This window comes from Tachysurus fulvidraco, chromosome 15 (assembly GCF_022655615.1).
Source record: "Tachysurus fulvidraco isolate hzauxx_2018 chromosome 15, HZAU_PFXX_2.0, whole genome shotgun sequence".
Taxonomy (NCBI): domain Eukaryota; kingdom Metazoa; phylum Chordata; class Actinopteri; order Siluriformes; family Bagridae; genus Tachysurus; species Tachysurus fulvidraco.
This window is the reverse complement of record NC_062532.1, coordinates 138,090-149,619: the sequence shown is the minus strand read 5'-3', so window position 1 is coordinate 149,619 and position 11,530 is coordinate 138,090. Positions and strand designations below refer to the sequence as shown.

The following is an 11,530-nucleotide window of genomic DNA, read 5'->3' as shown; positions in this document are numbered from 1 at the left end:
GGTGTGCATTTTGCAGCGTAACACATTGGGATAAGTCTGACACTTGTACAGGTTGTGATTTTTGTGAGCTCACCGCTGAGGTCAGATACACAATGTTCTTTCTTTGAAGATGATTTAAGAGACACAGTGAAATACAGGGGTTGCAGAAGTAACATTGCGATCATCAATACCATCTGTATAATTTCAGCAGTGTTATGTTGCTGTTGTTGTTGTTGTTGTTGTTGTTGTACTCGGTGGTCATAAGGTGTTTAGTTATCTTTTTTACTTCTTGTAATTCAACCTGTATAGTATGTCAGACAAACTAATTAAAATATGTCAATTTTAATCTGGTGAAGTTTTTGATTTTAAACAGTCACAGATAAAGCTGGAACTTAATGTTTCCTGACAGGGACGGTCATCCGTATTGTATCTTTGTGTCTTTTTTAGTCTTGTTAATTTGATTGATGATAAAATTTAAAACAGAACTTTATATCCAGATTTTCATATTACTGCTAAGTGGCAATGGCTGTTATTAAACACACTACAAAATTACTTTTAATGGTTTTAATTAAATTGTTAAGGAAATGAGTGTGATATAGATTTTTCCTCCTGACACTATGGTTTCTTTCACTAAATCAAAGACGTGTGCTGTAAGTTGATTGGCATCTCTAAATTGAAGGTAGTTTATGCATATGTGTGTTACGCAGCAAAATGCTAATTACTTTTCATCCTGCAGACAGAACAGTCATCTCTGTTGTCTTGAGTGTTTAATGTGGTGAACTTAATTTCCACTTCCATGATGCATCTTTAACCACGAAGCACTTATCGCCTCTAAGAACCGTTCCCCAGACCCTACTGCACATGCCTGTTTGTGGTCACCTGCCCCCATTAGCACTAGCACATGTGGCTAATGTATTGTCATGAGCAATGTATTTGAAGGACAGAGCCTAGACGTTTTGAGGCCATAGTCGAATTTGGACCTGGTTTATTGGAAACACATTAACAGCACTGTGTCACCAGACCAGCTTTCATTTCCCCACTCACTCACAAGACCACGAAAGCGCAAACAACAACAAAAAAAACACTTAGACGTTTCTGAAAATATTTGGCATAAGTGTATATTGCATCATCAATTTACAAACATGTACATCAAATACATCATCAGCATCATTATAAGAAGAAGGGAGATAATAATAAATATATTCTTTATTTAGGAAAGTGATGAATGAGGCGTGGTCCCTCATGAGGAGTAATCGTATTCCTCGGCACTCCGGCGACCGAAGTCCATCCAGCCCAAGTAGTCCCGATCTTTTATCCGGTGGTTAGCGCTCAAAGCACTCGCCTTGCTGTTCGCCACAGAGTTCCGACGAACAGAACCTGAGAGCAAAAGAGAGAAAGAGACCAGAGTGAGAATGAAACGAAGATTAAGTTAGCTGTAATTTCATTGAAGACGTCATATATGCTAAGATAAGTCTAGACTGTAGAAGTCTGCAAAGATCTGTATAAGACTTTGGATATAAACTCAAAGTGGGTGTGGCCTAATGCAGAAGATTTTTTAATCTTTTGTTGATATAGAAATATACACAGGATGTTTTTTTTCTAATGCTTTTCTACACAATACTAATAATTTCTACCAGTATCAGAATTTGGATTTAAACTCAATGTGGCTGTGGACTAAATAGTAATATATTGAATTGTGCTCAGGCTTATTGTCCTATTCCTATAATTCTATTTACGCAATTATTATTTTTCTTTACACCTGTCAGTGATGTATGTAATAAATATATTATAGAATCTCAAAATCTTAAATTTTAAAAAATCTTAATCTCCATATTATCTGTTCATTCCATATAATGATACACTCGAAGTACAATTCTATGCTAGATTGAAACCCAAACCGAAAATCTTGAGACAAATTTTAAAATGTCTCAGATTTTGAAACCATTTGTTTGTAAAATAATATGTATGTTTTTTTTTTTTTTTTACCTGTTTGTGAACTTGATTTAAAAATTCTCAAATCATTTGCTGGCAGCTTTTTTGAACAAATCCAAATAATCGTCATTGGATCTCGTTCCCAAAATATAAACAAATTTAAAACCCTAAACAAAAAGATAAAGCATTTGGGATCGCAGTCTGGATCAACACCGATATTGTTTTTAAGATTTTGGTTGTAAATCTTTATCTTTAATTAAATTTACTGTATTAACAAGACTTATGCTACACTAGAGAAAAAGTCGGAAAAGTTTCTCTCTGTCACTAAATGAGACTTTGACAGACGGAGAGACAGACACGGAAGCGCTTAGCGTAGCCTTCCGTTTTTGTTGGAAGTGGGATGACAGATGCACATCTGCTCCAGATGTTCTGTCTCTGATTCATTTCACCCACGTCTAAGAGCTTTTGCATCTCTGGCTTTGTTCCATGCTCAAATGCGCCTTTAGACACGTCTCGAGGCACCGCAAATCCACCCATTTGGAAGAAACATGTGCGTATATTTCCTTATTTTATCTTACATACTGAATATACAGTCTTCTGATATTTCTTTGTATAGGATTAACTAAGTCAGCTACAGCTAAGCATTCATAAGAGTATAAAATAATATAAATAATAAATAAACCATAGAAACGCTTTCTAAATAGAAATATTTACGAATGTCTCGGTCTCCTACTATCAAATATATTCTAAAACAAAGCAGAAAAAATACCCACTTTACTCAAAATGGTGGAATCCAGCTACTGCAAATACACCATCATTTTAGTTGAACCGGGCTTTTTCTTAGTAAAGTAACAACATATCTGAGAGAAATGTTGGCATTCCAGACACTATAGACACCTTTCCAGTGTCACTGTGCCTTTCCATTCTGCATAAACAAAGCTTTATGCTACCTACATAAATGCCCTCAGTCATTAGCTAGCTTATGCTAGGTGTGTTCTCATAGTTTTTTATCATTTGAATGACAATTATGTCAGTAAATTAGTGGCGGAGGAATATCAGTGCAATCTGTTAAGGAATCATGTCTACGAAACGATTCTAAAGGTTTTCGAAGTCATACGTAGAGGTTTTTGAAGGTAAAAACAAGAAAACGTCTGACTGATCTGCCTTAATTATAGCCTAATTAAACAGCTAATGTCACCTTATGCTTAATATCGCTGCTGGTTGTCTGACAGCACCTGCAAAGCTTTCAACTCTCAGCTCTTTAATTGATTCTGACTCGTACTGTAGGTTCAGAGAACTTAAGGTATCTGCCAGAAGCGTCGTCCTTATAATAAACACGAAATGTGAATCTATCTATCTATCTATCTATCTATCTATCTATCTATCTATCTATCTATCTATCTATCTATCTATCTATCTATCTATCTATCTATCTATCTATCTAACCATTTACTTCTTCAATAAAACTAAATATTGTCTAATTTTCTAGTGATATAATTCTTTTTCTATGCTGTCAAACAAAACCAAATGTTTTTTTCCCCCTAGATTTTTTTTCTTGCAAAATGTCCAGGATGATGATGTGGACTGCTCGTTTAGTAGAAAGAGACGAAAACTTAGTTCTGTGTTGTGGCATGGTGTGTGTGTGTGTGTGTGTGTGTGTGTGTGTGTATGTTGGCGAAAGTTGCTGAAAATGCTTTTGGGTGTGATACTAATGCAACAGATGGGGGACATTTTGCCACGTGCGACACACATTTCTAGTCCACTTCAGTGCAAATTATAGATGTGTGTGAAAGTCACACTTCCCACACTTGCACAGTAATTCACACAGACATACTCACAGACGTGTGTGTGTGTCCTATTAGGTGATTAATGCTAACCGGTTTCTTTTCGGCCCCAGCTTCACGTCTGAGTGCATTGCACCCACATGCATATAACCACTCCGTGCGCTGCTCATTGTAGTGTGAGTCGTTATAACCTCAGCACTAAGCAGTTTACTTAGAAGCCCCGGGCCATGCTGGGGCATGTGATGCAACTCAATGTTTACTGTTGTTGACCGTTGCGATGGCGTTTCTCTGAAGCACCCTGGAGTTCGTGCTCAGCCACGATTATGCTAGCACGCTCAAAAGAGAAGGAACAAAGGCAAGAACGCCCTGGGAGGATTCGCAATTAGACGGCACCGAAGCCGTGAGCTAATATCCCGCTCTCAGGCGTGCACCCAGCTGTTTCAGGTTCCTGTTTAGGCCTGTTGATGTTACGGTGTTTTCGGGAAACAGCCGGAAGGCTTAACACGTGACGCTAAAATGTTGTAACAGCTTTCAATTACTCTAGAGTTCAGCAAACTATTAGTCAAGGTAATGAAAGGCTTCTGAATCCTCTGCTGACAAAAACAAATAAAATGATTTAATAAAACTGATGCAGCATGTGATTAAACATCTAGTAATTTGCCAGGACACAGACAGATCACTGAGATAGGTAAAGAGATAGACAGAGTGTCACTAAGGTATGCTGCGTTTTGGTAACTGGAAAAAAACTCATAAGTGTATATTTTTAATGAGTTTTCTACAAACTGTTGGTATATAATGATTTACCTTTTTTGCTCCTGTCTTTTTTACACATATTTTTTTAATTTGCAAACCTTCAAATGTGTGTGTGTGTGTGTGTGTGTGTGTGTGTGTGTGTGTGTGTGTGTGTGTGTGTGTGTGTGTGTGTGTGTGTGCATTCACAGAACACTATTATGTGATTGATCTGATGCTACATAACTATCTGAGAAAGCACTAAACGCATCATCTCTTTCTCGGTATTCAGCGCAGTGTGTGAGTGCTGCAGTTCGTGATGTATGCTATAGCCAGTTCTCACAACATCACTTAAAACAATAAATGCAGCCCCATTATCCAGTGTGTTTAGCAGTCTTTTGGAACTGGACATTTTTACCGTCTTGTGTTAAGCTGAATTGTGACGTTGCCCTGGGATACGCCTGCAGTGCACTTTACAAATAAAAGAAACGACCTGAGGAACTTTATCACACACACAGTAAAGATAATGAAAAGCACTGCAATAATCTTAAAGCTTCTTTATTAAGGGCTATGAAACTATGTTGTGCATTTCCTCTCTCTCTCTCTCTCTCTCTCTCTCTCTCTCTCTCTCTCTCTCTCTCTCTCTCTCTCTCTCTCTCTCTCTCTCAACAACCAAATAAATGAAAGTCGGAAATATGAGGAGAATAAAACAAGGAGCAAAATGAATATACTGTTTAAAAGAAAAACAAATGGAAAAAAACACGGAGAAACTAGAACCTTTGAAAACATGTAATTAAAATTTAGAGAATTTTATAGAATGTTTTATAAAAAAAAAAAGGAACAAACCTCTGTAAAATTACTATAAAATCTAAATTCATCTTCATAGGTTTGGTAAATTGATTAATTGTTTTTAACATATTTGAAAAAAAAAAGAATAAACAAAATATGCTTCTCTCTCTCTCTCACTCTCTCTCTCTCTCTCTCTTTTGCTCTCCTCTACCTCTCTCTGTCTGTTTATGTATTTCTCTTGGATTCTTTGTCGCTTTCTCCATCCTCTCTCTCTCTCTCTCTCTCTCTCTCTCTCTCTCTCTCTCTCTCTCTCTCTCTCTCTCTCTCTCTCTCTCTCTCTCTCTACCACACTTTTTTTTTCTCTCTGATCACTGTTTCTCTCTCTCTTTTGAAACAAATCTATTTACAGGCAGTAGTACCTACTTGTTAATTTGTGTGTGTGTCTGTGTGTGTGTGTGTGTGTGTGTGTGTGTGTGTGTGTGTGTGTGTGTGTGTGTATGTTTTTCTCACCTTTCCTGGAGATAAGTCTGGCCAGCAGCTCATTGACGTTGGCGCGGGTGTTGGCATCGTGTCCAGCGCTCATGCTGGAGTCCATCTGCGAGGGCAGAGCATCGTTCTCATCTTGCACAGGAGAGGAGCGAGTGCGAGCCGCATAGGTGACCGAGAGGGCGGCCAGAAGTACACACACACACACACCACAGTTCATCCTGTGTGTGTTCATGTGAATGTGTTTGAGGCATGTGGAATTAGAGAGACAAAAAAAAGAGAACTCTTGTTAGTACAAGCTCTGCATGTTTTCTCCTAGTGGAGTATTGTTGTATTTATTTAGCAATTAGATAGATAGATAGATAGATAGACAGGTAGATAGATAGATAGATAGATAGATAGATAGATAGATAGATAGATAGATAGATAGATAGATAGATAGATAGATAGATAGATAGATTAACCAACTAGCTCCAGCTAGCTAAGCTTGAATGGTGCTGCAATTAGAAAATAAAATTTTTTAAAATATTCAAATAAAACTAAAATTTATGATATTAAATTAAATAAAATATGATAAAAGCAATATAATAAGAATACTAAAAATATCCTATTATGAAAAATCTAAAAAGTGTAGTTTACAATATAAAATTAAAATTAAAATTAAAGTAATATAAAAGAAAGTCAGAAAAATTCAAATAAGAAAGTTAATAAACAATAAAAATAAAATATTAATAATAATAAATCATAAAAAAACAATCCTCTATTTAATGCTTGCTCATTGTCGTTATATGGCTGCAGGATCTTTGTTTTTAGAGATTTAAACAAGAATTGTAGCCAAATGCATTAAGCAACAGTATGCATGTCAAATATTTCGTACCAACCACATAGTATTTGTAGGATCATGCATAATCTAGATAGATAGAGAGATAGATAAAGAAAAAGATAGATAAACAGGCAGACAGTTAAAGGGCTTTACCTTGTCTTGTTGAGGAGCGCGTGCTGCTCGTTTGAGAATGAAAGCTCTTGTTCTTATGAAGAAAAGCTAGGGACGCATTTATAAAGCCTACCCAGCTGTGACGTAACCACGTGCACACACACACACACACACACACACACACACACACACACACACACACACACACACACACACACACACACACACACACAATCTGTGTTTCTTCTCTCCGTCTGTACGTCAGCACATGTAAATATCTGAGAAAAAAATGTTTGCCCCAGGAAAATGCCAAACTGTGTAATCACTGATATGCTTTACAAGTGCAGTATAACGGAGTGAGCCGGCCAGCGCGTGCGTTCAGTCATGGAGTAAATCAAAGCACTTTTATCTCTCCCTTAAGGACTAGCTCTTTCCAGAGTTTCAGAAATTTCATTACGTTCACAGATGAGAAGGTATTGTAAAGTGGAAGTAAGTTAGTTATAAGTAAGTTGCAGTGAAAACAGCAACTTAACAGCAGCTCTGACAAGATTCTGCCTAAATATTTACATGTTGTTGTAATACACCGTGGTTTCCATGGTAACATGTTTCAGATGGACTTGTAGATGTGTTAACAGCCTACGTGTAATTATCGATATGGAGAAAAGCTCTGGAAGGAGTCTCCAGTGTCAGAACGCTGTAGACTTTCTATCAGCAAATATTCACAGAGTCTTTACAAAGTCATCGTTCGATTCTGGTAAAATGCTAATGATCTGATTTGAGTAAGTGCTAGTTTAAAAATGGACAGATTGTTATTTTCGGAATTTCGGCACAATCATGGGAACAGCTCATAGTGAATGTTTAGGTCCGTAGAGTTTGTTAGAGTGCCATAGTGTATAGTGGACAAATGTGGGAACTGCAACAAGTGCTAACAGGAGGTTAATCGGGGCAGGATTCACGTTGCCTCATGTGTGGAGTTAGGAGCAGCAGACAGATTACAAGGATGAATTATAATACTGTTTACTTGCCAGAATTAGCCTGTGATGTCATGCAAAGGTAGTTAGAGTATGTAGGATGTAGGATGTAGAGAGCCATTTCTATTACATGATATACAATACTCCATTGAAAAGATTATAATGATCCATTCTTATTAAATAAACCATTGCTTTTATTATTTTTTTGTCCATAAGCTGACTCTATGAGGCGTCTTCTTTACGAGTTAGCATTTAAAAATTCCGGTCACGTTAATGTTAATAAAATTGTCCGAATTTAACTGGTGTTGTAGTTCACATACTTCTCTAGCTCAGAAATATATGGAAGGAGTGTCCAGTTCCAAGCTTTGCAGCAATCAGAGATAAAGATGTTCTTTTAAAGGTTTCGGACCTAAAAATTGTCTAAAAATTGTAGACGTAAAAGTTTCTCTGAACTGCTATAGGAAAAGCCAAAACAGGAACTTGTTTCATGCTAACAACAAATGGATAAAAATCAAATGACCTACAGTGTTTTATTCAATTAAACATGCAATTATTGGTAAAATATCTGTGGTAGAAGAGGCATAAACACTTCAGGATGTGTTGTTATAGAAAAGTAATCAAATTTCAGCTGTTAACGGTAACACGGCTTCACGTGGCGCCGTGTCTCATACATTATATCCTTATAAAAGCAGCACTCATTGTGTTTTATTCCTTACATAATCATTAGTCTGCATGGGTTTGGTTATTTAGACAAATGACATTTAATTATAGTGTATTAATTATACGTAACTACTTAAATAATGTTAGTTCACGTAATGTGAAGTATTATTATTTACAATTTATTAAAAATGTCGCATTAGCTTCTCATAAACAAGACATTTTTAATATAATATAATATATTATAATAATTATTATGATATATGTATATATTGATAGTGAAATCAGATGTTAGGAAAGTTGCAGAAGTCATTTGAAAAGAAAGAAATAGAAAATCCTCTCTTTTCCAGTCTCTCTTGGTTATCAGGGGGTAGCATTTGCTAGGCCAGTGTGAGAACACTTGCGTGGGTGGTGCAGTGGGGCGTGAGAATTGATTGGCTGGCGCGTGGGAGGTGTTGGTGTGATTGCACTCCTTTTTTTTTTCTCCAGGTACATGTTAGAACCTCCTGTTGCATGTTTTCGGTCTGCCTTACCAGGCCATGTTCTGAAACCTTGCTTTTGAGTTGGCTAACGGGTCACAGCACTGATGCTGGAATGTCACAACCGTGTGATTGACGTCCTTGATCGTATGGAGCTAAGCCGGTTTACACAGCTGTGGCAGCTAGACACGGTTTTTCTAAAGACTGGGGTTCCATTAAGCTGATTTGGTTCCATCGGGTGCCGGCGTTGGTTTGAGAGCAATCTCGCCGATGTTTTACACCTGAGAAGACATGAAAAGCGGTGAATAATGAGATATGGCTCGTTCAGCTTAGTGTCAGCTTAGTGAATCGTGATAAGATAGGAATGATAGCATGCACTACAATTTGCTATTCGGGTGCTAATTTCTAGTTTCTTGAGGTTACAAGCTTCAGCTGGAGAAATGTTTCATCTCGGTGGTAGATAAAAGCCACAGGTGTTGCTGTATAGCAAACATGAGATCTACCGAGAGTTAGGAGTAACTGAAGAACACATACACAGGCACAGAGGCAGAGATTGTTATGTTTAAAAGCTCAGAATTTGAGTTTAAATAGAGTTTACATTCCTGTTGTACTGTTGACATTTCAGTTCCGACAGGTCACAAGTTATTAATACATTTTCTACAGGTTTATACCAATTCATGCATATTACTGTCTCTATAGTGATTAATTTACATAGAGAGCAGACGCTTAGTATTAACTAAAATGACTCATAAAAGATTCATTTTACTTAAAAAGAAAGTTTTGTCTAAGGGGATGTTTGTTTAACATTTATGGAAGTCTTGCTTTGTCTGAGACTTTAATTTCTTGTCAAGTCATGCCTGTTTATTTTCAAACTGTCTGTCGCCGTTTTGACACCTGCTACAGATGCTGACGATGGATTCACCATGTTGCTTCTAGGACAGTAGCTCCAGAGCTTGGAAGAAAAGTTTTCTTTTTTTTGGAAGTAAAATCAGTACTTCATATATATAAACCCTTGCAGGTGAATGTCCCTGGGCTTTGGGATACAGTGTGTGGGAGCGTCTTTCCTCTTTTTGACTTCGTTATGTAATATGAACGTAACCCAATACGAATAAATTATTCCACCAGATATTGTGTTCCAAACAGATAGAAAAGGAGGATGGGTGCATGCCAGAAAATTTCACATACAGTTCAGCAGATCTGGGTTCCCATGAGACCCACACACACAAAAAGTTCCATGAGTGGGAGGTTTCTACATTCATATGGGCGAGCAGTCAGATATGAAGCCCACTGGTGTGTACGAGCTTGCCAGAAAGAGTTACTGAGCATTAAGTTAAGACTAGAGGTGTGCATCAGCCCTGGGTTGTTTTTCATTTTTTATTTATCATCATGGTTTAAACAAATGTATGTACAGTACAGCATTCATTCATGTACTGTATTCTTAGTATCTGCCTGGTTAAGGTTTATGACTTGCTTAACACTTGTTTATATTTCAGGAAAAATAAGTTCAGCCCAATTATGGGTGATATAGCTAAGGTCGAGGAAATGTCGGAGGCAGAACGCAGGCGTTTTTAGATAGAATTAGATAGAAAACGTGCCAGAAAGTTCCACAAAGCATCTGGTTGAGACTGTTATACAGTATATTGTGAAAAAAACACCCGCACATGTCCTGTTATGCCTTCGACCCATACGCATTAATCACACATGACAACCTAGTCTTAAATCTCACACTACTACTCTGCAGTAACATCTAGATGCTTTTAACTAAGCCCGTCGCTCTCAGTCACTATCTGTCTGTCTTTCTTCAAATCAAAACGGTCAGACAGGTTGAGTGGGTTCACGTTACGGACAATTACTTTATTGGAATCATTATGCGCAGCAATTGTCTATATAGGTGAGGTGTAATTCTTCTGCCAATGCATTACGTGCTGCTTACTGTCTCTCGTTTGAAAAAAAAATTTTTTTTGGCTAGATACAACGACTGAGACAAGTTTCGAAGGAGTGTCACAGGTCAAAGGTAACAGCCTGTACCTTCTTAGGAAAAGGATTAAACGTATCATTAACTGAAATCGTATTAAAAGTAATTGCAAACGATCTCTGGCGAGATCATCTGTAAAGAAGAAAAGGAAGATTCGCTAAATTTTGCCTCTCGCTAACATTTAATGAACAGCTAACACGAATCCGTGTCTGTGTAATTAGAGGTATGTGAACTTGGTGGATATGATGGTTAATTACCACATATCAGCCCACGGAAGTCAAACATCATCCACGATCCACTGAAAACGAATCTCACTCACAGAAAAAAAGGATCTCTATCTGAGAGGCTGTTCGGAAAGTGATAAATTGTTCGATCTAAAGAGCAGAAAAAGAAAATGAAAGAAGTAAAGCACTGAGCGAAAGTGACGAGGGATAACGCCACACGTATTGCCTCGGGTGTCACACTGACAGGCCATACACCCTGACTTCGGTAAACAACGTAAATAATTCAGACCGGTATTAATGTGTGTGAGTGTGTGTGACGCTGCTATACAAAGGAAATGAATCGCATCGCTCTCAAAGCAGGATTTCTCAATACCTGCATGACTCAACCAAACACAATTATGCTTATACTTTCAAGTTCATCCGTTCATCCTTAGTATCTGTCTGGTCAGGATCACTGAGGTTTAACTTTGCTAAGATGGAAGTAGAACAATCAATTCATGGTGCTCTAAACAGGATGTCCTGAATGCTCGAGTCATATAACAACATTATTGCGAACTTCCTGTTATTTTTGTCTGGTATTACATTTAAAAA

At 37.5% G+C, this 11,530-nt stretch overlaps 1 protein-coding gene across 1 annotated transcript; it reads right to left on the bottom strand.

The window, feature by feature from the left end:
• Positions 1 to 1,081: 1,081 nt before the first annotated feature.
• On the bottom strand, positions 1,082 to 6,793 carry cckb (cholecystokinin b). Its single transcript, XM_027138090.2, has 3 exons — positions 6,676 to 6,793; positions 5,724 to 5,920; positions 1,082 to 1,356 (listed from the first exon to the last, which is right to left on the bottom strand). The coding sequence occupies exons 2-3, from the start codon at positions 5,917 to 5,919 to the stop codon at positions 1,220 to 1,222; spliced, it is 333 nt and encodes a 110-aa protein (XP_026993891.1). The 5' UTR covers position 5,920; positions 6,676 to 6,793; the 3' UTR covers positions 1,082 to 1,219.
• Positions 6,794 to 11,530: the final 4,737 nt, after the last annotated feature.